Below are 26,846 nucleotides of genomic sequence, written 5' to 3'. Positions count from 1 at the left end.
AAAAAATTGCGATGTAATTTGCAGAGTTTTGAGTTAATTTTTTTTTTGCGTAACATTTCCTGGAGTTACTGCCTGATAGAGAATTTACAATTAGAAGATTTATAAAAGAGACAACAAAAAAAGACAATTCCTCTCAGTAATCTTACCAACTAAAACGATGACAGCTTCGGCATCTTTGGGAATCTTGGCGAGGAGTTTCATGGATCGAGCTGCAGCTGGATGGCTCTCCGGAGGCAGAGGGTGGAGAGATTTCTTGGAGGAAGAACAGTAAAAAAGATTACCCACACGACCGTCCCCGACCAACGTGATGTGACACTATCGCTGTGCTTGGGACCAATAACGTTGAAATTATTGTGGGAATTCGTGGGGATGCATGCTTTGACAGTTGGATTCTGATGTCCTCGTGTAGCCCATTTCCAACCCCGTCACTGGTACTTTATGTGCGAAGAGAATTGTTTTAATAGGCTGGTTTAAATTTGCCAACATTTTAAGCCATGGGGGAACATTAAGTTTTCACAGTTAACATATCAAGAGGCTTTAACTGGAAGCACCTGTTGGCTGAGAAAGAACATAATTCGAGACATATGGCGCAGAGGGGCTTTCGTTCTCCGACTTCAAGAACTACCTAAGCGACTTCTGACCTCACGGAGTGGTGTTTCAAAGAACAATGCGAGAGCCACGGGCCTCACATTAGGACTTTGGTGTAATCTTGCTTAAATCTACGCTTACTGGTGCTTCTTAGAACTTAATGCAAACCATAAACGGGAACAAGACAGCTCAGCGTGGCTTTTATCTCTGTCCATTTAGATAGCTGAGTTCAATTACGCTGGGGGATTCTTGTCAAAACTAGTTAATCACTTACTTTGGCTTCGGAGAAACATATTTAACGTGCTCTCCGCCTGCTCTGCTTCAACTACGTCAGAGTCTTTCATCGTCCTGAGCCCCATATTTCTCAGATCTCTGTCAGGAACCTTTTCAAATTTTATCAAATGAGGTGCGGGAAATTAAGTGACCAACATAGCTCGGGGACAAACAAACGCCAATCAAAGAAAAGCGAAGAAACGTACGAACAGGCTGACGAACACGTCTTGCTTGGGGTCGTAGACCGGCCCCTTGTTGTCCGGGTGCTCCTCGTGCTCCTCGGCCACCAGCGGCAGGCTGGTGTCCTGGACGTGGTTGTGGTTGAAGCCGCCGTGGAGGCTGGTGGAGGTTTGTTGGCGGTGAAAGCGATGTTTCAGATCACTCGGATGGCTGCAGAAAAATAAGGCAAAACAAAGCAAACGTGTATCCACATGCATCTACAGCCATGCTTGCAGGTTCGAAAAATTGCCGCTGTGCGTGCAGCTACATGCTATTTTTTTTAGCATGTAGCATGTCACAGTGGAAATGTAAACAAATGTTGATATTCACCGGGATTGCTAGTTTAGCTCTAGTGTGTTAGCATGCTAGAATTTGAAAATTTGCAGTAAGCAAATAAATCTGAAGTTGATGGGAATATAATTAGTGTTACTGCAATTTATGAGTATGAGTACAAATCCAAAATACTGAGCCTCATGATAATATATAATAATAATAAACTGTATTTTTACAGCACTTTTCAAAACAAAGTTACAATGTGATTAACATGGAGGAACCAAAATTAAAACATTTCAAAACTGACGCAAATCAAACCTAGCAGTTAAAATGATACAAAGAAGGAGGGTAAACAAAAACCATGCAGATACAAGGCAACAAGAAAACAAATAAGATACGTCAGACGTGTTGGTAATAAAATAAACTGATGGTCAAGATTCAAAGTTTTGGCACCCAGTAATTATCAGGTCATTTAATTTTGAACCTAATTCAACCTCGTGGTGGCGCTCCAGAAAATGCTAATACATAATTGTACATCTCAATCTGAACCAATTTTGGATCCAACTCCACGATGGATTATTAATCTGCTAAATAGCTCGAGATGAAAAGTCTGTAATTAGAATTATTTTTCTGGTGGTTCAAAAATATCTGCATCAACTTTTAGACGATCCATCGAACAGTTTTTTTTTTTTAGATATTTCTGTCTGGACCGAAAAGGTGGACCAATCTTTGTTGGCATCCACAAAGAGCAACAACCACAGTGGCTAAAGGGAGGTTGTTAATGATGGCCTGAGATTCCAGCAGGTGTTTCTGCATCAGGTTGGCAAAAGTCAATATCTATACTTTAAAAAAAAAATCTTTATAACTCAAGGTAAAGCAGTTAGTTCAGCTGTTATTAATCTAATTTATATTAAGATACGATCTCCAAGGTCAATAACTAATGCTTGTATATCTTTCTCACAAACGTCAGAAAATTCACAGTGTTTCTGTTTCCCATGCAGCACAAATAACGAATGAAATTATAATTATAATAGAATAACAGTCGTTTTTATTTACAAAAAAAAAAATTGTTTTTTAGGTGGGCTGCAGAATCATTTGAATTTGAGAAATGCACAACTGTGAGTTTTATTCACCTTTCGTTAATGCAGCATGCTGAAGATCTTTACCTCATGCAGCTGCAATGTCGCCCAACAATTTAGAAAAGCCATCAGCAAAGTCCCTCCTGAACTAAATCTCTTTACGGGTCAAGCTAATCGGAACGCCATATCAAGAAAACCTGTGTTGACACATCAAGTATTTAAAACTTAATATCTGAATTAGAAGAACAATAAAACAGCCAGAGACTAATCGGTGCAGCCTTCTCTTCTGTGCTGTCGTGCGTGAGATCGTAAGCACATTTCACCCCCTCTTAAAGAGAAGTATTTAGTGTGTCACACTAGCCAAGTTTTTCAACACAGCCTCATTACATCACTGTTCAGTCCACACGGTGACATCACCTAGCTCGTTAGGCCCACATGGCCCAATAAGACTGCGCGCAAATTGGACGCGACAGCGCCCCGAGACAAAGGAACGAGGTGTGACCCTGAAGTGAATTGTGCTCGGGACGTTTCCAAAGGATCCTTTGAGTGGCCTGAGTAAGCGATGAGCTAAATCTTAGCAGCACCTCAACTGTGTTTCTTTCCACGTCGTAAATCTGATATCTCAGGCCAGCGATGACTCTAATGACAGAATATGTTTGTCCCCGCGGACGCAGCCAGTGACATGCTGGGAATTTATGTGGAAAGGCAGCGCGAGGTGGAACGGAGGCTCGGTGGCCTGCTGTTAACGACGTCCGCTGGCCTGCTTCGTTCACGTGCATCTGTTGTGTCGCTTTACGAGTATAATGTGCAAAATCCATCACCGGGTTTTAGTGAACCGCAGCACGTTTTGTCCCAAATTAAGGTATAATTATTTGCTATAATCCACCGGTTTTATCCAAACTTTTAAGGCGTCAACACGCCACACCGTTTGTCCATGCAAGATTAGCCATGCTGGCGAATGCAGGGAATGCTGGATCGATGCCTTTGGAGAGCTGTTTGCAGTAAAAAAATTTAAAAAAAAAGAAGATGAATACATCACGAAAACAGGTCTGAGTCACAAATTATTCTTGACCTCGGCAGCACGTGGTACAAAACGAACTCACTCCCACGTTAGTCGCCGGTCTGGAACCTTTGACTGTAACACACAATAAAAGGCGAGAACTTTTAAGCTGACATTAAGGAAAGTCGTTTGACTGCCGTCTCTGTGAGAACTGGGCAAACACCATCTGATAAGGAAAAATAAGATTCAAGCCACAGCTCAAAAACGGCTGATAAATGGAGCTACTTTGAGCAGGTGGCGATTCATATATTTATAAGTGGACCTTGCAAATATGTCTATAATGTTAATAGTCACGCTAATGTCAACATGCTTACAATGCTAATGTTAATTTAGCTGATGTTAAGCAATATGTTAATAATAATGTTCACTAAGTTTAGTAATTCATGCTGACATGCTAATTCTGATTAGCATCCAATTAATATAATTGATAATTAGCATTAAGCACAAAAAAAGAGTGCTGCTGGGAATAGTATTATTTAGGCTATATTACATTTGATATTTTATCATTATTTCATTATAACTTTCACTGAATCACATTTTTACTCATTTCTGACCCAGAACTGTAACTTTTCCTTTTATTTTCCTTCTTTTATTTTCTATTTAACTCTTGCTTTTACATTTCGTCTTGATAACTTTTATGTTTTATGTAAGACACTTCTTACTCGCCTTGTTCAACTTTTTTACCTCATGATATTCAAGTTTAATCGCAATCCACTCCTCCAGAGGAAAAGTTGGGGGATCACCGGAGTCATTGTGATTCATCGTCTGGCAACAATTAATTTAACCAATTTCTCAGTTAATCTGCTAAGTAGATGTTAAAATAATTCACAGTCTAAGTGTCTGTTTTGACCTCCTGGTGGCGTGAGGCAGAGAGGGACGCGGGCTCACCAAAGTCGCTATGATTCATCTAACTGTATCTGCTGGTCTTTACTGCCATCCATTCAATAGTTGTTGAGAAATTTCCATTAAAAAAAAAAAAAGTCATATAATCCCGGACCTGTCAGAAAACATTAACCGGAGGATTAGTAAGTAGGATGGCAGTATATACTGTACTTGTGACAGGCAGGGCTTGTTTTTCCCACTGGTAATTCAGTGTGACATTTAGTTACCTCTGTTATTTTTGGGGTTATGTAACTGAAAAAAAAAAATCTGTAAATCACTATGTTGTAGTGCACTATTCCAACGGCCATGCGCGTCAGTTCATGTCCGTGTAAGGACCAATCAATACGTGGGCACTGTTGGAGAGAGCTGTAGTCACACCAACACGCCTGTATTCATTTAACTTTACATTTAATAGTGCACAGGATCTTAATTAAATGTCTCCTCAGGTGTTTTGTGAACAATTGTACCGACACCTTTTTGCGGAGCAGCTCAAGTCGGGGTTACTGATGCCTCTATGAACTGAGACTCTGTCACCTAAAAGCCTGGTTGTGGTGTCCCCTTCCCACATCTACTCCGCTGATTTAACAACATCGCAGTCGATAATTTCCAACAGATGTCATCGACCCTGATAGCGGCAGTGGCTGCTCACACAGAAACAGAAAAACACCATGAACTAAGAGGCTGAAATAACAACTGGCTCTGTTAGCAAACGAAGACGCACAAATAGTTTTGTTCTTAAATTCTTTCAGTCCCGTCTCAAACTGAATATTTTAAACATAAAACCAGTGGATTTTTTTTTAATTCTGGTCGCTCGCCAGGTCATATATTTTTTTACACTGTTCTTTTCAATGTGTAGTAAAAAGAATAAAACAAAATCTGAGAGACAAAATAAGATTAAAAAGGTCGAGCATGGCTCACACAATCCAACAGTCCAGTCCGGGCTTTAAGACTCAGCTGCAGCAATGTCTTGACATTTGCAATTTAGTCAACTCCGGGGAAGTACTGCAGTTGATGAGCCAAGTGTTGTTAAATGTCACTTAATGGAAAGTCCCTGCTCAGTTAGAGCTTTTTTATTATTTTATTTTTTTTTAACAACCTCCACTGTAGGATAATGATTAATGAGGAGGGAAGCCTTGGGATTTGGTTCTTCACGGTACCAAGCCAACAATCCAGGATCAAAATGTAAACAAAGCTGCATCCACACAATCCTAAACTGACAGTTTGGTTAAGACATGAGTAAAGAAACAACGAAATCTGAGATCGCACTCTTTTCGAATCTCACGAAGCAGAAGTTGAGGGATAGTAAGGTAACTTTGGCATTAATCCTGGCTTTTGGTCTCACAGAAAACATCTGGAGGTTGCCATGGTAACTAACACCCCCAGACCTAAACTGTAAGCCGGTTCTTTTTTTCTTTTCAGGCTTAAAGATCAAAAGATAAAATGAATACATAAAGCAAGCACATACTCATCAATCAACTGAGTTAACGACTGATTAAGGCCAAAAACTTCACCTATTAGTCAAATAATTGATTAGTAATTAGTAATTCTAACAAACTATCTGACATTTGTAAATGTTTCAAATGTTATTATTTACTGGTTTGCTCCTTCTATCATTGCAAATGGAATTTATTTCTTAATAATATATTTATACATTTTCATGGAAAAAATAATTGGTCCATAATATCAAGCTAATAAGACAAGAAAAATAAAATGTAAAAAAAATAATAATAAGGAAACAAGGTACAACGAAAGTAAGATACACAAAATAAGTAATAATGAAATAATAACAAATAAACAAGTGAACAAACAGATGGACATGTAGTGCAAAAAGGTGTGGTACTGCCTGCACTGCCGTCGGCACAAAGGAACGCCGGACATCCTCTGCTCTTTACCGAGGAGGGAGGAGGCTGTGGCTGAAGGTGTTCCCTGACCGCCACAGCTCATCGTAATCAAATGAGAAAATAAATGGTAGATCTATCAAACAACACCTTCTATAATCACTTTTTAAAATCAAATACAAGAAATATGATCTCCTCTTTCTAGAAAACAGGGTTTCTGACAAATATCAGAGCTCATTGTCAGAATTAGTCATGAAGAAGTTGTGCTCAGGTTTTCTCAGAATTTCAGACAGCAATTGGATCAGACTGTGAACACACTCATGTGCTATTTGTGCAGTATTGGAAAAAATACATATATAGCTGCACCTTCTTTTCTTTAACACTTTACATTTGTATGCATGTACGTGAAGTTTACTTCAGCCACACTTAAGTAAAAAAAAGAGCCCGATTAAGCTGAATCTCTTGATAAGACAGCATCAGATCGTTTAGATATTTGCCGACAATCACACCGTTATTAACCAGGGGCTTTAGAGGGGAAATCTTAGAACTACATTCATTTTTCACCTGTTCTGAGGAAAAAATCATTTGGTCAAAAATATTCATAATTTGACCGGTCAATGCATAAAACCATCTGTATAAGATGTCTCTTAGATATCGATGCAAGTGTCTGGCTGCCGACCTGTGTTTGAGAAGCAGAGCCCGAAGAACGCTGGGTCTGTCCTCTGCTCTGATCTGATCAGAGATGATCATCGTCTCCACCACCAGATGGGCGATGCCGGGCAGAGAGTTCTGCTCGAGGTCCAGCAGGATGGCACCTGGAGAAGGAAGGCAGAAGAAAACAATGAGCCAAAATGGCTGCCAAGACTGGATTATTATTATAGAAGTTCAGTACTTGGTAGTCCGGTGTTTGGTTCAGTGGTGTCATGTTGGCATGTTTCATTTTCTCACTGTTGTCAAACTAGCAAACTAGCGCAGCTTCTTTAAAGGTGCCATGCTTATCCTCGTGTCTTTTATTTCAGCTGCACATGAAAAAAGGTAAACCCCACTGCTCCTGTGAGGATCTGCACCGCTGCATGCGCTGCAGGAGGATTTTACCGTGTGTGATGGTGCGGCGGAGCTCCAGGAGGCTGCGGAAGGAGAGTGAGGCCACATGAGGTTTGCCCCAACGGTCCGTCTCCTCCTCCACATCCTCCTCAAACTTGATCCAGCGAGCCCGCTCCTTCCAACGCATTTCATGGTCCTTCTCCACAATCAGCTCGTTCAGCTCCACGAACAACTGGAGACGAAGCGGGACAAAAAAGAACGTGAGCACTAAAACACAAGCTTCACGTTTCACATGCAACTTTTCAAGAATACTTTTGGTAATACATTTAAAGGCTGCATTCTCGGTCGGGGGGGAAAACCTGAGCTCGTTTTCCCATTTCCTCTCTTATTTTTTTTTACGAAAACGTGCCATTCAGATAGAACAAAAAAAAAAAATAATAGTTTGAATCGAAGACTGTGAATCCAGTGACCCAGTCAGCACGCTCGGCCGACTGACAGAAAAACTGGGTGGTTTTGACCGAACTTTGGATAATAAAGTGGTTTTGAGGGACATTTTGTCACATTTTATTTTGAAAGCAACACAATGTGACACTGATCTGATTTTTTTATTTATTTTTTTCCACATTTTTGCTGTCAAACAGTTTAAACATTAGATGCAATTTTGTTCTTTGTAATTGAGCTGCTTTAAGACTACACTCTTGGTTTTAAGTAAAGCTGCACTACTCAGTATTTTTCTAATAACGACAGAGGCCAGTGCTGTGTGCAGTGTGAAAGGGGTCGATGGACATACTGATGTGTAATGATAAACACACAAATAATGATCACCCAACTCTACATTTCCAGTTTTAGTCTCTCTGAGCTTGTTGTTTTGGTTTGACCGCCCGCGACTTTACGTTTTCGTTCATTGCCAGTTCTCTCATCAACCTTGTTTCCAGCAGAAGTAGGCAGCTGAATTCAGTAAAATAAAAAAAAAATAAAAAACACTGATAAACCCACGGTCAACTACTGCATATCAACAAGTAGCTGACAGACAAAGTTAGCAACTAGATAGCTAGCATTTTGGAGGATTTTGCTGCTAAAGAACTGGACATTTCCCCCGAGGAGTTGATTATATTGACCCTACTGGTCAACTGGTTGGCCTGAGACAAAATGCCAAATGAATATTACTTTTGATTGTATTACATAGACTAAGTGTTAACATGTTCAGCATACCAAATTAATAAGATAAAAATATGTCAGTTTTATGTTTAGATGAATCCCCAAGTAGCCACAAAAAAAAAAAATCATTAATACTGCCTCAAAGATGCAAACTGAATTATTCACCCAGTGATCAATATGCTGGTTAAAAAGTATTTGAAGAATAAAATGTTTTGCCGCCGTGCTGCTTACCTCATGAGTTTTCTTGTCTGCTACCCTCCTCTTCTTCTTCAGGCTGGATAGCGGCGTGGAGCTGTTGCTGGTCCGGCTCATCTGACATCGGGACGACTTCTTCACCAGGTGGCGTCGCACGCCGGGGTTGTCCTCAAATCTGTGACCTGAACCGCAACGAGAATTTAAAGTCAACTAGCGAAAGGTCGACACTGCTGAGTGAGGATGTCTGGGTTAATTCAGCAAACCGACCGAACGAGGTGCATTTTGTAAGCAGTGGCCTATAACAGGTCTTTTTAGGACTGCGAACAGACCAAACATCCCTCCCGCGTTAGAAAACATGCTTCACGCTGGAAAGTCGGAAATCAACGGAAGAGCATCCAGTAACAGAAGGAAAAGACTACACGTGAGAGATTCTCTGGAGTTTCCGTGCCGTGGGAAACTGCTACAGAGGAGGCGGTTTTACCCAGAGACATTTGTCAGTTAAAAAGAAAGCGAGTTCACTTTCGATTTCCTTAACGTGCAAATCATATTTTATTGAATTTAGGATAATGAGTCAGTCTATTTATGTGTTGTGAAAGAGCAGGAATCTTGGGTGGTCACTTGATTTGAATAATGGAACTGGGAAACGTAAAGAAAAGGAAAATGACGTGTGTCGAAATGTGTTTAGAGAGCGGTGCATGATTGGAGGCTATGATTGGAGTATAATTTGGCAAAATATCATTTTATGTATTATTCAAAAGCCCAGTTTTTATACATCGATGGTAAAATGAAAGTGTTTGAGGACATTTAGGTATAACTCGCTGGTTAAGGGAAAGTAGTTTTGCATATTTTAACAGCAAATTAGGTTTATTTAACTTCCAGTCAGCCTTTCTACAACCAAACATGACTTTAAGTTATCTGTTAAATGCTAATGTGTCAAAATTTCCCTTTGAGGTATTAATAAAGTATCTACCTACCTACCTACCTACCTACCTACCTACCTATCTATCTATCTGTCTATCTATCTATCTATCTATCTATCTATCTATCTATCTATCTATCTATCTATCTATCTATCTATCTATCTATCTATCTATCTATCTATCTATGTGCTGAAGGTACACATGGTTAAGTCAGAGCATGTGGTTGGTGTAGGTCATGGTAAAGACGTGGGAGACAGTTTGCCTCCAATGGGGTACCGCTGCCGACCAGTCAGTTTTGCCGATGGCTAAACATAATCTTTTACTAAATAAACACTATCTTTTTAAATTTCGACATAAGCAGCTGGAGGTTCTGTGTGTGTGTGTGTGTGTGTGTGTGTGTGTGTGTGTGTGTGTGTGTGTGTGTGTGTGTGTGTGTGTGTGTGTGTGTGTGTGTGTGCGCCTGAAGTGTTCCATTCTGCTGCGTCATGCCTTCCTCAGGAAAACGGAGAGAAATGGAAAGCCAAACGAAGTTAGGCTGTATTTAATTTTTCTAAAGTCTCCCAGAGGGAACAACAAGGTTGACCTTGTACGAACTGTTCTCGCTGATTTGGATGAGCAGATTTTTCTCACCACACGGCGGGGCAAAGACGGGGCGAGTAGTAGTAATACTTTTTTTCCTCTTTGTCCTCTTCTTGAACTTTGTCCTTTAACCTTGACACAAAGTGCCCCGTATGTAAAATACCAGAGTATTTGAACCATCTACAGTAACTGTGATGACCAGTTCTGTAGCAATGATCCAGAAATACCACAAATATGTGTTGAATTCCCGATGAGGTTTCTGTGGCATCAATATATTTCAATCTTTCAGATCAGTGACCCTTGTTAGCAAAATGTTACATGCTTTCATTTGGGAGTTTCCATGCCTTCTTGGCTACGCTTGCACTTGCTGGAAAAGCCACACCTAAATAAATGTAAATACAGATACTCTATATAGAGTCTAGATGTGGGAGTAAAGTCCTACCCAGAAGTTACACATCATTTTTCTTAGATGTTGGATATTGCCTATAAAGCCTTGTCATGGACCATTTATTAACGTTTCCTTTGAGGACAGTGGGAAGATTGAGGTTTTTGCTCTTCTCTGTGATGGGGATGCGAGCCTCGCTTGTTCACTTGGGTCAATGATAAGACACACATGGTCTGAATTATAGTTATTCCAAGGAAAACGAGTCAGCCTGGCTGTCTTTATACCCCAAACCCACCATTCCATTTGATAATACTGATTTATGTGGTTATTTAAAATTCAATAAATGCAGAGAAAATAATTCCAAAGATATCAAAAATCATCAGGCAATTTATTTGCTTGCCATGTGTATTTCTTTGTGTTCTTGGGCTGAGTGAAAGCCAGTTGTTATAAATCTGATATGAAACCTATTTCTAATCAGATCATTTTAAATGTAGCTTTATTTCAGTGCAAAACAAATGAGATCCAAACAATTTTATACCTTTATGGCATTTCGCCAATTGTATTCTCTTACTGTGATCTACAAGAATTTAAACTGCCATAATTTAGGTGATTTGGTGAAATTAAATCTTAAAAAATGTCCAGACTTCTTTGCAAAATTAGATGGGACCTGGCCTCCTAATGAAAAATATACGGACAAACATGATGAATTTTGGGAATATTTCCCTAATGTAAGCATAGATTGATTACATATCTCAATAGAAAGCATTTGTCTTTACAGGAAAAATATAACACAAGACAGAAGTCACAATTTCACAACCAGAACTAAGTTTTTGGAAGCTACAGATAATTTATTCAATCAGTGTATCTGAAAGTTTTGATTCTTACTGAGAACTCAATGTGACACAAACCTTTGCCACCACAACAATTGTTGTGGCATTTCATACAAAGCCAAAGATGTCAAACTCACTGAGGGGAAAAAAACACGGTTTTCGTAGATATTAGGATTCACCCTGTGGGGACCATGAATCCAAAAAAACATTTCAGTATTGACTGAGGTGGTTGATCAATAACGAAACTTCTCAAAATTAGGACAATGTCACCAATTGAGGATAAGGTAGACGTTAGGTAGCGATCACTTCACGCCATATGCTTCATATGCTAGGACAGGTGAAATGAAAACCAAGCATATTTTCATAACGTGCAAAAGTTAAATCCCACTGATTCCCTCTTTCTCAGTAAAAGAAAAAGAAGTCGCCGATTTACCCATTAATACCCAATTAGTGTTTCCACTACAACTGTACTTATCTGCGTTTAAAATGTGCCACAGTATTTAAGGCACACCACTTTAGTTTCTTTTCCATGTGTTGGAACCTTGCTTAATAACAGGGCTAATGACATGTTTCCACATCTAATTAGGGATAAAAAAAAAGCAGAGCCACACATGGTTTGTTGATAAAATGTCTTTCCACTCTGGCTGTGGCGGAGACCAAAGCCAAATGGGTGCCACTGGATTAATGGAAAAGTATGAAACAGCAGCAGTCGAGCAGTGTGTCAATTCGCTCCATACCGTGGACAGCTTTGCTCGGTGTGTGGCCATGAATGAGAGTATACATTCCCATCTGTTAAGCCAGCAGCCGGCCACATGATCAATGGGAACAAGTGTGCACCCGTCCATTGATTATTCATGTAAAAATAGAATAAAATGCTCGATCATGTGAATTTCCCAATGGGTTGTGATTCCATCACAGCATGACGTAACTGCCGCTGGTGTAAAATGTGCTTCATATATAGCTCCTCACTCAATGGACACTAATGAGATGCTAACCAGCAAGAGGCGAACTTACGGATAGGCTCGATTGGCGACCCCAGCTGGGTGCGGATCGACGCGAGCAAGTCGTAATCATCAAAATCCAAAACAAACTCTTCAAAGTCCCCAATGCCCTCCACATTTGACAACGAGCTGTGGTGCTCATGCTTGTTTGTGGTGCCGATGCCTTTCAGGGCGCTGCACCGATGTTCCGGTCCATGGAGGTCTGCGTGGTGCTTCTTATCAGAGGTCCCATGTCCTTGGTTTTCCTGTCCCTCAATGTCTGTCATCTCCACAGTCGGCACCTCCACCTATCCACCTCTCTCCAAGCGGATGCACTGCTCATCCAGGGCTTCCAACTCTTGAACGCCGTTGCTCTCCCTGGGTCACCGTTCTGAAGAGCCTGGATCCACCTGTCTCTTCGTATTTGTGCTATAGCACCGATGTCCAAAGTAACCAAACTTTTAGGTGGGTTATCCAGATAATAAAGACATAAAGCCTTGTGGTAAGGGATGACCAACTTCTGGAAAAGAAACTGTATGCAACAACAACAAAAAATCACAGAAACTTTGAGAATTCGTCAATGAAAATATTCTCCTTCCAGTCCAAAACTACAAATCACACGTACAAACACAAAATTGTCAAAAAAAACTAATTTTTTTTGGCCTTAAATCCAAACAAAATGCAAAGTTGCCGTTGCACCCTCAGGCAGGAGGCCCCCTTTGCTGAATCCTCAGTCAGTGAGATTCGTAAATGGTAACAGCAATCGCTTTGGCTGTTACTCCAAAAGGAAGTATTGATAAGGGATGGTCTACTTTGTTGATGCTGCCCCTTTTTAATGATTTCCACAGCCTATTGATTGCCGCGGCTGCAGCAAAAGCAGCACAGTTGAAGCCATTTGTTTCCATAGTGCCGCCATCCCTTCCCAACCGTGTGATGTTTAGGAGGGCAAAGGTGAAGTTCCGAATAGATATAAACTGGAAAAAGCACAAAAAGACTAAATACTGAGAAGTCTAGGATTACAACTCTCAAAATCAAACCTCACTGATGAGGATAACAGAACAACGCCATCAGCCGCCGCATTCTGCTTAGTGGAGATATTACAGGGCTAATTACCAGAGGAAGCTGCATCATTCCTGTCCCTGCGTCTCCATGGAAACCTTGCGCTCCCTTAGGTTGTCGTGGTATGACTCGTCTACATCGGGTGCACCCATAGGACCCTCTATATAAACGAGCTCGGCGTGCCTGAGCCTTGTGTTTGTGACTCACTGTCTGCATCTGTATGCATGCCTGCACATGCCGTACAAGATTCTTTTCAGTTTATAAATGGGACATAAGTGTGATTAAAGATGGAGTACAATATCTAAATTGGAACCGTGTTTCAGTTGTGGTCACCGCTTCAAGATCGCTTCTTAAATAAATTGCAGAATTAAGTTCTTTACAGGGCTGAAAAGGTTATGGTAAATCTATAAATAGATCCGATTTTTTTCCGGCTTTAACTGAAAGTGTAGTTTACTCTGTAACTAAACACTACACTCTGGACCAAACGATGGTCTTCAAAGCATTTGATTTCTTCCAAGAATAACTTCAAAAATATAGTATTTTTACATGAAACGATGCTGATGAAATGATGCAGCTGTTTGTTAACTCAAAGGATTTGACACCATCTCTCCCCGGGCGCATTTGACGCCGGTCTGCTGAATACCTATTGGACCCACCCATATGAGACAGCCGTCATAGATTAGTCTCTGAGTGCCACCGTTTAGTCCCGTCTGCAGAGTCGTTCCATTGACTTCACTACAAAAACCAAAAACGACACACTCCTTTCTTTTTGTTTAAACTCTAATATTACTCGATAGATTTCCATCCTTAAGAGATAGACCGTTGATGTGCCATAATGTTGACATGGGTCCTTGCTGACGCTTATGAGGGCTACTTGATCCTCAACTCGTGGCTTCTTCCCTCAGGTGTATCTGGTTTGGTCTGATTGGGTGAAATCAAATAAAGAAGGGACAGGAAGTTTAACGCACCTTCTACCTTCGGGCGACTGTAGCAGCAGTTTTAGCTTTGTGGCTAACAGAGGGTTTGTTTTTTTTATCATTTCTGGTGGATAGTTTTGTTTTAGCAGTTTTATTTCTGTTAGTTTCAGCTCTGATGTTGGTTTAGCGTGAGAGCAAAGACACCAGGTCCTACAACCCGTTCTGGATTGGTCTGAGTGACTTCCCTTGTTTTTGTTAATTTTGGTCAGACAGTCAGCCTTCTGTTTGTTGCAGGTGTCGGCTATGACTAATTTTAAGATTGTTTAGTAATACAAATTTAATAATTTTGCAGCAGTTGGTTAGGGTATTGGTTATATTCAACCTCTTTTGTTAAGGGCCTTTTTGGGATTGTAACGCTTATTTCTATCAAGTTGCCTCTGAATCATTTAAGTACAGATTCAGACATTTTAAGCTGAAAGTATTTATATTTAGAACGACAATATGGACGTGACTGAGGTCCGATACTCGTGGGGACGACTGACACTGGATCTGTTGATGAAGACCATGAGATTGGGTAAACAGTAAAAGCTAACAAATGAACCCAGAGGATTTTGCTCAACTTTTTCATAGCTGTCACTAACACTTCTACCGAGCTCGTGAACCAAAAAAACTAAATGAAACATTAACCAAAAAAACAAAACAAAACAAAAATCGAGAAAATTAACCAAACAACTACAAATTACCCAAAAACCTAAAAAAAAAACACCCCCCACCAATTTTTTTTTTTTTTTTTTTTTTTTTTAATTAACAAAAAATTAAAAATGACTAAAAAAAACTACAAAATTAACCAAAAACCTACAAATTTCATAGTGCAACCAGTAGATTGTTTACCAAGAGACTCATCACTGTTTTGGTACTTTTAACGGCCAAATCCTGCACTCTGTTTTTTAAACACCACGATACAGTGTTGTTTCTCTAAAAAGAAACAATCTTTGACAGACATGTTACTTCAAAGTTGAACTTTATACTTTTGCAGAGTGATGGGCGTTATTTTGATAAAACTGTTATCATACCACCTGGTGAAAGTGATGGTTAGAGGGTACGACCTTCACCTCTTTTAACTTACAGTTTTTGCGATTTTGAAATTTGGATTAAAACATGAATCATAGTTCATAATATGACTAAAACGAATCACCATAATGGAAGAGAGGAACATACACTGCTTATACACATGACCAGTCGATGTGAAACAAATCCGATAGCTCATTTTAAGTGCCTCTCGATGGCCTATTTTCTGTGTCCAGAAGGGTTCTAAACAGTCAATGATCACTCTGCTCTGGTAAAGCAGGAAAAGCCAGAGGCAGGGTCGCTGCTGATGGGGAATCGACTGCAGCCTGTTAATTAATGGCCCCTTGATACCACGAGAGAGAGTTTTTCTGTGGCTGCACAAGCTTTTGCCTCCCAATCATTCTCTCCTTTTATGGCATTTATACGATGTATTTTGTCCTTTCTGTTCATTTTAAACAATTCGGTCTGAACAATAATACAAAATAAAATAATAATGAATTGTACTACTAATTTCCTCATTAACATTCCCAACTGCAGTGGGGCTTACTATAATATCTAATTACTCAATATCTAAAAAAAAAAAAAAAAAGTGTTTAGTGCATTAAATTAACGATCCCTAGAATCCTGGAGTTTTCTCTTTCTTATTGAAGTAACCTACATGTGATAATCCTGCGCAGAAACGATGAGTAATGATCGCTCTGTCCCTCGTTCCTTTTTGTTGTATTTTGTCGGAGGCTGACTTTAAACAGTGGATGTGGGGGCCGGGAGCTGCGTGGGTTGTTTTCATGAGACAGAGTGTGTGGGATGCCCACTGGTGGAGCCGAGCCACAGGCAAGCGGTGAGCCAAAACTTGTCAATGATGAGCCTCGGTGCAGCGAGGGGGAGTCGATGCACGCTGCAACAAACTTTCCAGGCCGGCCAGTTGTTCGAAAGAAGCAGGAATAATAGTGAGATTGTGTCGCAATGTTTGTGAGAAACGACTGACCCGGTACTGTTGACGTAAAAATACGCTATTTGGTCTTATTTGTCACAACACACAATGTTATGTTTTCTGTTTTGGTCATATTTAGGATTTCATTTCCTGTTTTATTTTGCTTTCAGCTGTCCTGACCTCGCTGTCCTCGTGTGAGATCACCTGCCCTGATGGTTTCTACCTGCGTCCACTTGTCTTCCCGCCCTCCTGTGTATAAAGTCTACCTATTCCTGTCTGTCTGTGCCAGTTTGTTTTTCTACTTCATTCTCTCCGTTCCAGCTATTTATTTTAGCCAGTGTGTTTCCTCGTGCTCTCTGAGAAAGTCTTTCCTGTTTGTTGATCCTTCCTTGTCTCCTGACTTAAGTTTTTGACTTGTGGCCGTTTTGTACTTTCACCAGTTTTTTCCTGCCTGGTTTCAATCCTCGCCTGTTTTTTCTGGTATTGTCTCTGCCTCGACCTTTTCATACTCACACTTGAGTAAAGACTTTTATCTCCTGAATCTCCTGAGTCGTGCATTTGTGTACAATCTGTTCTTCTTATCTGTATTACATTATTATACTTCAGATGGAGGACTGCAGTGTAATACAAATGGTCACAGCTGTGATTTTAAATGTCAAACAAATTATTTTCGGAAATGATGCATAAACAACAATATAATCCTTGTGATATTTATGAAATATGTATGTGCAGAAAATGTTTTGATGATTCTGTCATATCTAACACATAATGCAACAGATTTTTTTTTAATGATATTTAAGATTTCTTTAAATAGAAAGCTATTTTCCTGTTTTGGAGGCTTACAGAAGCTGCCGTGTCATCATCATTCAAGGAAACTGATTATGACCAACTATCTAAAACTAAACATGACAATGTATCCAAGATTAATTTACTTACAATAAGATTTAAAAAAAATATTAAATGTTTGAACTGTAACATTCTAATAATAATTTCTTTGTAATATTAATTATTTTTCATATGTATATGTAGTTTAAGCAGGCAACTGTGTGGTAACACTTCCTGCTGCCAGTAGAGGGTGCTGAATATCAACTACAAATGATAATTCAAGACTTAAAACTTAAATGCAGATGAAGAAACTATGTGTCCGAAACATGTCGCTTGTTTGTGGCTATATTCAGCAGCTTAAAATGCATATTCTAAATTCAAGCCCAACATGTTATGACTATGAGAGTAAAACAGGCTTAGAGTTAAACTTTTATATTATAATCAAAGGAGCAGGCTTCATTATGTTCTCAACAACAATCAAGGAAATCCAGCTCCCTGTCAGGTAGAATAGATGCTGATAGTCACTCTCCATTTCTATCTGTTCTGGAAGAGAGTTCTCAGTCACATCCGTGTGTGTCCAGATCAACGTGCTGCTGCAACTGAAGCTCGTCCTCTAAGAAAATGTTCACACATGACCACATTAACTGCTATGGAGACTGTTACGTCACTGATATCCTAGCAACCACATCAGGCGCTATCATGGAGGTCTGATGGAGAACGGGTGGAGCACAGTCACCGACGACCACGACCAGAAAACGACACGCTTCACAACATGGTTGAGTCGTAGGTTGAAAAAGTAAAACTGAGTCATCTAAGAAGGTTCCTTTTAGAGACGGAGAGAATCATCTCCAATTCCCCCGCTGCAAAACCTTTATTTCTTAATACCGATGACCAGATGCAGAGGGAGTGTTTCTATTTTACTGTAAAAGTCTCATCACTTGGTAGGGAACCACATCAGAGGAACTGAATTGCAGAAAAACTCAGATTACACTTTCATATAAGGAAAAACATAACCGTAAATCACTGGAAACAACGTCGCATATCACACGGGATCTTGTAAACATTTACTCTACAATTCACCCGCCTTCTTAGACAAACATATATTTGATTGCCTCCACTGCATTGAACTACATACTGTTCTACATCGCTAACTCTCTGGTTAACTATGTGCCTTCAAGGACACTGCTGCTGGTTTATTGGAGGTTCTCAGCGACAGCCGAGAAAATTGGGGATTCAGCTTTTGTCAGCTACGCTCCAAAGCTGTGGAACAAACTACCTGCAGATATCAGGTATTTATTTTTAAAAGAAAGCTCAAAACACATCTCTTTACTTTAGCCTTTAACTAGCTACTCTTGAAGCTCTCTAGCACTTGCCTGCATTTAAACTATTACGCCTTTAAAATGCATATTGCTTTATTTTATATTTAAACTCTATTTGTGTTTGATGTTATGCATTTTATGTTATCATGCATTTCATTTCTTTTCTCTATTTTTCTATATAAATTCCTTTATATCTGTTTTTATGTGAAACACTGTATGTGATTTTCTTGCTGTGAAGCACTTTGAGCTGCATTTCTTGTATGAAAGGTACAAACAAATAAAACTGTATTATTATTATTATTATTATCATCATCATTATTTTGTCCACCACCACCCTTCCTTTACATAAACAATAAGTGCAAAATATTAAAAAGCAGTTTATACACATGCAGCAGACTGTAAAATGCAGTCCAATACAACACCCTGAACAATTATTTTAATGATAAATCAACACCAATTAACTTGGATTGATGATTGATTTCAGGATCTCTTTGCAGCACCACTGCAGCAATTTACATCCTTTCTTACTAATGTACCGTATAAATTGTAAAACCAGGGATTTAAAATGTGCATATTCTGGCAGATGCAGAGGAAGATACCTCAAATATAATTTCCTGTAAACACTGAGGCTGTGACAGTGCACATGATTCTGTGTATTATAGTGCAGGTGACCATGGAAACTGTACTTCAAGTTTAAACTATAAATAAACTGAAAAACAAAAAGGATTTTTTTTTTTTTTTTTTTAACCATGTTAGCAAGAGGGCTAACTATTTAAACTAATCTGGAGTGTTTACATCCACACAATGAGGGAAAAGCGACTGAATTGCAGCCCACATTTTTCTTTCTCCAACTTTTCCAAAATGTTGCGCTAATTGACGGCTGAAGACTCAACCGAGAAAATCAGAGCTCTGTCTGTGTGAAAAAAAAAATTACAGCTGAAAAATGGTCTTAAAGTTGGACGAGGTCGACCCCAACTGCAGTGGTTGTTTAAAGCTGACTTAAAATGTCATAAAATAGTAAAAAGTCTGAATTTTGCGATGGCCACTAATGGTGATTATCAGACGAATACAAGGCTCCCTACTGAATTATTTTTCGGATACAAAAAAATCTTCATTAAATCTTATCTGTTGTGAAATGATGAAATGATTTTCTTAATACCTAAAATAACAAACAATATCTGTAAAATTTGCCCATTAACCGTGTTATAGTGCATGTTGTATGCCTACAAATAAAATCAGAGCTAAAAACCACTCCGGCACTTCCTTACTTTTCATGTCGTCCAGATCGGCGCTGGCCAACATCTGGGCCTCGGCCTCGTCGGTGGGCACCTGCTGGTAGACGGCGGTCTCCAGAGCGGTCATGCTGCCGATGCAGATCCGCTCCCGCAGGTCATAGTTGCTGCGCTGGGCGCCCGGCACGCGATGGTGGACGGGCTTCCTGCGGAACCAGCCGCGAGTCGAGGCCGAGGGATCTGATCCTGGTGAAATACTGACAGAGGGCAAAGATGCTGGTGAGAAAAGTTGTTTACGTGATGCTATAGTGACCTCCGCATTTCACCTCTTTTATTATCTGTAATGTTATAAGTTAATAAATGATCATTGCACCTCTGTTAAACAAGGCCTTGGCTTTTGCCTGCACTGCCGTCACTTTACCAACAGAGGGCTTCACAACACAGGCCTGGATCTCCCCTCCGAGAGCCTCTGAGTCATCCTCAGCTGTGTTCACTCAACACGGCGACACGTCATCGCACGACCGTTGTTCCTGTGTTTTTATCCCGCCAGAACCAACCAGAATCACCATGGAGCCCCTGACCTCCCGGCAACAAACCCCATGCATAATTCAAAGCATCACCAAATAATTCATATTGTGATGGTTATGCATGTTGGCTAGCCAGATGGGTCTTCTAATGTGTGGGACTTGGATGGAGCCATTAGTGGATCCTAATTGGTTTAAGAAGTGCAAGTACGGGTGATTAATGGTGATTTGTTTGATGTTTACATTCCTAATGAAAAAATGAAATTGTTGCTAAATACAAACTCACACATCTAAAAATGCAGCCTAGGTATACATGCAATGAGAGAAGGAACAATCCTCTTGTAGTGTCTTGTCTGTCCTGTTTTGTATCTTTGTATCTGCGCAGAAAAGCACCTGTTTTTTGGTTTCTTTTTTTTTTTAAATCTAGAAAGCAAAATAAACCTTTGAATATTGATTGAATCATCTCTGATCAATTGGTATCTGTGCATTTCTCTCTTATGCACATCATGCCTGACACAATATGATTTCTAACTGTTTGGCAGGTGTTAAAACAAACGAAGGATCGTTCTTGGGAGGATTCGAAGTCTTTTGGTAAATGAGTCATTAAGGCTGTGTGTGAGCTTTGTTTCTCTCTGCATTACCAGTAAACCCTGTGAGGTAAAGGACCTACAATATTGGTCGGATAAACTGAAAACAAATCATCTTTAAAGCTGCAAAATCTGTATTCTCTTACGAGAGGATCACAGTCGATCAAAAGAACATGTGTAACGTTAAAGGAGTTGCTCGCTGTGACAAACCTACAGATGATAATCACTCTGCCCTTCCTGCTGCGGAGTGCTTTTTTAGCATGTTGTTCTGGTTTTATGGCCCACAATGTTCATTTTCTCTCACTTGCTTTAGTCAGCTTTGTTTTCAGCTTCGGCGGGGCAGCTGTTTACAGCAACAAAGGCTTTAATAAACACCCGGCATGCTACCTGACCGGCATCAAGCAGCTCGTAGGCACGGTTAGCAGCTAGTTAGTAAACATAGAAGAGCAGCTATAAAGATTGGTGGAGACCAAAACAGAGCTAAAAAGCTCAAAGTAGAACACTTAATAACGTGAGTGAATAACTGTGGTGTTTACAACTTGTCTTGCTGACCAAAATGGAAAGAAAATGTGTTAATGCAACTTTAAAATTCCAAATTGTTATAATATTATATCAAAATGTTTCGTGACTGACGATCTTATATCATTTCCGCCCTTTTGGGCTGCAACAACAGGCCTTTTTTTTCCACAGCAGACAAATTGTCTCGCTGTAGTTAGAAAAAAAAAAAAAAAAAAAAAAAAAGTTACTAATAATATTCTATTTTTGACACCCACATGGAAGCAACAGATAAAGGAGTGAACATCACATCGATGCACTGTCGTCTAGTTCTTAGCATCCAGCAGACACATAATGATTCTAGTGCTCTGATGAATGTACAAATCCAATGTTCATGATCTTTTCAGGTGTGTTTTGGTTAAAAAAAAGAAGAAAGAAAAGTCGCCAGCTCTACAGCTGCTAACTACTAGACTCGGATCATATCTGGCTTTGTTCACCGTGTCGGCTATCGGCTAACTCTACCTATCTGCTGTTTGATGCTTCGTGGGTTGCGGCAGCAATCGTTATATTCGAGCTGCGTGCCAAAAACGGCGGCTACGTCTGACTATAAATTGAACGGAGCAGCGAGAATAAACCAAACCTTTGCAGTCCGGCCGAAGACAACGGCACCATAACATTCCACCGTGGCAAAAATCGTTTCAATGATGTACCACCGTCGCACGTTTCGCAGGCCAAACAGAATAACCTGAGATGACGTAATAACCCACCTGTTGCAAGCTGACCCTTGTCTGTCCACCTCGTCGTTCTGTCCGGCTACAGTTATTCCCCCGTTCTGAGTGGCCTCCTTCGTCAGGGTGAGCGCGTCTTTCCGCGACAGCGGATGTTCTTCATTTTCCGTGTGGACGGTGTTGAGCGGAAGAGGTTCCTCCAAGTCCTCTTGGTACCCCAAACTAAACTGAGAGGAAGAGGAAGATCGGTGAGAGGGGAGGAATACGCCGACGTGTGGATATACCTATCAGAACTACCGCCGGCTCGCCCCGAGATAATAGTTTTAATAGCGCCTCCGTCGACGCAGCTGCACCGGTTAACGACGTGATCTGGGGCAAGCTGAAGCCCGCGTCAACAACGCGAATGCATTTCGCCATGGCTCTTCAGACTTTTATTTTACCTGTGGCTGGACATCAGGTAGGTCCGTGGGCGTGGCAGCCACCCGGCGCGCCGCCTCGGTCTCAGACTCCGCCTCCTCCTCCTCGTCTACCTCGTGTATGGTGGGTGTGACGTCGGAGGGGGGCAGCGAGGTCTTTTTTTTCTTCCGTTTCTTTTTGCGCCGCCTGCTGTCCGTGCCGTGCACCCGCTTGCGCAGACGCTGGGGCGCGGGCAGGTGGGTGGACAAGGGGTGGTGCGTGTGGTGAAATGTGTGTCTGTGATCTGCGGTGAAAAGAACGAATCGAGTCAGAAACGCATCGTAAGCGTCAAATCGTCTATTTATACCTTCTGACTGAAAAGACGCCGTCACACAATATAGAAAACTGTTGTAAAGCATTTGGGAAGTATGGAAGTGAAATTTCTGCGAACAGGTGGCACGCTAATGTTCTGTTGTGTTTTTAATGAGACTACACTGTGGCTGTTAATGTTAAGTCACAGGTTCTCCTCAAGGGAGGTTATTATTCTGAGCTACTTCACAGATTTCCGCCTGCCTGGTGTACTTCTGGACTTATCACGAGTGTTTATAAAAGTGGACGTAGCTGCAATACCACAGAGGGACGCTAGAGGTTGGCTCCAAAATGGCTCCGGCTCCATAGACTCCCATTCAACGGGTCTCATAAACATTCGAAGTCACTTATTTCGGTGTTGTTAGCTAAATTCACTCCTTATTAGTTTTCTGTGAATTTGAAAATAATCCCGTCATTAGTAATAAAATAAGCTTCAAAAAAACGGTGTCTGTTTGATTGACAGGCCTGTGGCGCAGTCAGGTTACAGCTATCGGTGGGCGGGACGCAGTATCGTCGGGTTTCCAATGAAACCGCTTGGCCATAACACACCAGTAATTTAAGTTTTAGAAATCACATGAAATCATGTGTTAAGCTACAGCACCTTATGTGATTACCAACGTTTTCAGGTTTTCCATTTAAACCGCCGTAAAGGAAACAAATAATGGTTTCTTGTGCACAGGCTGTTCCATTAATTCCATTTCATAAAACATTTAGTAGGGGGGAAAAATGGCTGCAATTCTCAGATGAGAGTCTCTCTCTCTCTCTCTCTCCTTCCAATTCCCTAATTAAACAGTTGAAAGACACAACACAAATAAAAGCTTTAGGTTTTAATTAACATTCAATAATGGATAAACACTCTGTTTAATAAACATCAAAAGCAGCTCTATCTTATCTCAGCCCGTATTATCTCCTGTCAGAGCATGTGGCATCCATCTGCTAATCTCTCCAACACTAATCCACCCTCACACTCAACATACACAATGTGGTGCCCTGCTCCGAATCTGATCTCTTCATGGAACCTCCATCGTAGTCAAGGTCGGGATCACTTTGTATACATTTGTACTTATACACGCATATTTAACCGGGGTAATATTTGTCTTTTTATGACAGTGTAAACACACATTTAATATGAATCATTTTTGAACAACACTAACAGCCTGCAGCCTTTAGATATGTACTCTTAGCGTGCTAATATGGTCACTGTGCCCAGGTACAGTAACGTGCCACTGTTTGCCAAGTTTGTTGTTTTAATGTGAGCCATTTTTTAACCATCTTAGTTTTGCATGATAGTGTGCTAACATTCGCTTAGTAGCACTAACTATAAGGTATATGTATAAATCATATAAATAAATATGTATCAGTTTCACATGCATTGAAGCACAAATCAAAGTATTGGACAAATCGAAACTATTGCGTCTTGGTCTAATAGTTGTTGAGATATTTAACATGAATACGCATGAATATTTAAGGGATGGATCAGGACTTTTACATTTTAAAAACTGAATAGTTAATGCGACTTTTGTCTTTTCTCATATACTTATTTTCCCTACTTTTAACCACCAGATAGTACTGTCTTACTACTGCCAGTAGGTGGCGGTAATGCACCTGAAAAGCGGTTTGCCAATTAAACAACCAAAGAAGAGAATATGAACGCGTTAGGGCCAGGTTGTGGTTAAACGTGGGCGGCGCTGTAAGACAAGATGCTACCGTAGAAACAGCGGAAACATGCAAAGACAACTACAGCTGTCAAAAATGTCTGCATGCAACCCCTTCAAAATAATTGCATAAAATAAACAAAAATGAGGGGTAGTGTAAACTGTGGCAGGTAAAGCCAGCATGTCGTAAGTCTACCACAGCTACCCACAGTTATTTGAGAGCGAAGCAGCGAGTGGACTGTCCATCTACTGAACAACAATGGCTCGCTTGGTCATGAAACAAGACATGAAGAGCGACCCTTATGTCAAAGATGATAGCTGAAGATGTGCTTCTCATCAGCTTTGTGAAAGGCGAAGGTTTTAGAAGTCTGATGGCATTTGTTAAGCCCGAGTTTACTTTAAGAGCAAGTTTCTCTTTCTCTTTAACGCTTTAGTTACAAATACTGCGTCGTTCCGGTAGCACAAGACCCGTGTTCAGCTTTGCTCACACTCAAAGTCCTTCTCGGTGTAGTGCCGGCCCATCCTGTCTCCACTGGTGGAAGCAGAGTCACTGATGATATCTCCGAAGCGCTCCACCGACAGGGCTTTCTCCCAGTTCTCCTCCTCCCCCTCCTCCTCTTCCTCCTCTTCCTCCGCAGATCCCTCGTCATCTTCCTCCTCCACCTTCACCTGGAGAAGAATGGAAATAATTTCAATATTAAAAAAAAAAATAATAAAAAAAGAAAGAAAGAAGAGAAATAAAGAGTCACGGCAATGCGGCTATTTAAATAGGAGAACTTGCAGGAGGAGGGACACAAAATGTTTAAATCTTCACATACGGTCGGTGCGGTCCCGATCAGTGAGCCACGGCTACAAAAAAAAACAACAGTTTGTTATGAAATCTATAAGGGACCACACAATGATGAGGAAACAAGGCATCTATTCATGCAGAAAGCCACCATCATCACCGTGAATTTGAAACTAGGTGATTACAGAATTGTTCTACTCTGATTACTATATTGTATGTATTTGCCAAGTGTGTCATCCAATCAGTCACTCCTTCAGCATGACGCGGCTTGGCTCTGATATCAGAAACAGAAGTCGCACAAGGAGTATATTGATGCTAAACGATAGGGAAATGTTGACCTGGGATAACCAAAGAAACAAATACATGTGGGGATGTTACAGAAAACCTGGCTCCAACACGCTACTTCATGTATTTTGACAAAGCTTTTAGGCCAAAACGTTTGTATTTATTTTACCTGTGTCGCAGCAGGAACACTAAAATGTATTCTAACACAATACTGTATCGTTACAAATGGGCACATGGTGTCTGCGTGTCCGCCACTACACGTAGGGAGGACATCAAATCGATACAACAAAGTGCTAAGCAGCAAAGAACTAATGCACTAGTCAGCCCCTGGAGACAGTGGGGGCCGACGGGAGTGTCCCGCCTCGGCCGCCCGGTGTTGTCTGATAGGTCAAATCACTGGGACAAGGCTGCTGCGTCCGCCTCAGATTGGTGCTGGCACAGTAAGCACTCTGGGCTACCGCTCAGTGGTCTCGGATTTCTCTGTGCCAGGGCTCCATTACCTCCTAATTACCGGCGGGATGAAGGGACAGGATGCATTTAATGATCCGAGCTACCTATCTACGCGAGGGCCAAAGGCAGACAAAGCCAGACAGAATAAAAAAGAAAAAGTTAAAACTGAGTGAGCAGTAACTCCCTTGTTTTTTTCCACTGGAGGCCCGGCTCCATTTTTTCGCTCGTTATTTAAGGTGCTCTGTGTTCCTGTGCCGTTGATCGGTGTAAGACCCAGAATTTAATGGTCCTGATGTAATGCAACAAGGGAATGAGACTCTAGGCCGAGCTTATTGCTTCTTCTAAACCGGCTTCTGTTGCTGCTGAAGCTGTGTTGTTGCAAATGTCTCGAAACTCTTTCATGTCAGCTTTGAAGTCAGTTGGGGTGGAAGGACACGGGAGGTCCAGGTGGTGGTGGTGGTGGTGGTCTGAACCGGAATAGGGTGACAGACAATGGAGGGACTCAATGTTCTTTTTAAATACAATAGATTTGAAAGACAATAAGCTCCAAAAGAAATCAAAATAATACATCGAAAATGTGTAAATTCCTTTAATGGAGACATTTTGACTCCAGTTATCACAGATAGAATAGTGCACAAGGGAATAAGTAGACGGGGTTTACTTATGACAAGGAGTTAAACTTGACTGGCCAGCTTAAAAGTGAATGTAACAAATTCACTGTCTCACGGTCACAAGTCGCTTCAAGTCACATTTGACTGCATAAATTTAAGTCCACATCCGCGAGTTGAAGATGAGTCAGAATAAGAGAAAAAGAGAGGCCTAAAAATTACTCAAAAATGTGTTATGATCTTTGGCATGTAGCAAGAAATAATGTTTTTTTAAGATAAACATAATTTGAGCTTGTAAATGTGGGAAA

At 40.7% G+C, this 26,846-nt stretch overlaps 1 protein-coding gene across 1 annotated transcript in view; it reads right to left on the bottom strand.

Moving 5' to 3' along the window:
- slc4a3 (solute carrier family 4 member 3) overlaps positions 1-26,846 on the bottom strand; it is a 61,653-nt gene that overhangs the window by 18,040 nt on the left and 16,767 nt on the right. The window contains exons 3-11 of the mRNA XM_069154851.1: positions 24,897-25,077; positions 22,429-22,688; positions 22,028-22,215; positions 19,691-19,911; positions 8,646-8,791; positions 7,308-7,488; positions 6,892-7,027; positions 1,068-1,251; positions 147-252 (exon numbers count right to left, since the gene is read on the bottom strand). Coding sequence (XP_069010952.1) covers positions 147-252; positions 1,068-1,251; positions 6,892-7,027; positions 7,308-7,488; positions 8,646-8,791; positions 19,691-19,911; positions 22,028-22,215; positions 22,429-22,688; positions 24,897-25,077 — 1,603 coding nt within the window. The remainder of the gene's footprint in view (positions 1-146; positions 253-1,067; positions 1,252-6,891; positions 7,028-7,307; positions 7,489-8,645; positions 8,792-19,690; positions 19,912-22,027; positions 22,216-22,428; positions 22,689-24,896; positions 25,078-26,846) is intronic.

The sequence above is a fragment of the Embiotoca jacksoni genome, unplaced genomic scaffold (genome assembly GCF_022577435.1).
Source record: "Embiotoca jacksoni isolate LCO1_2020_lvr unplaced genomic scaffold, fEmbJac1.0.p SCAF_2, whole genome shotgun sequence".
NCBI classification, from domain to species: Eukaryota; Metazoa; Chordata; class Actinopteri; family Embiotocidae; genus Embiotoca; species Embiotoca jacksoni.
Note: the sequence above shows the minus strand (reverse complement) of the source record. Positions and strands in the feature narration are given on the sequence as shown.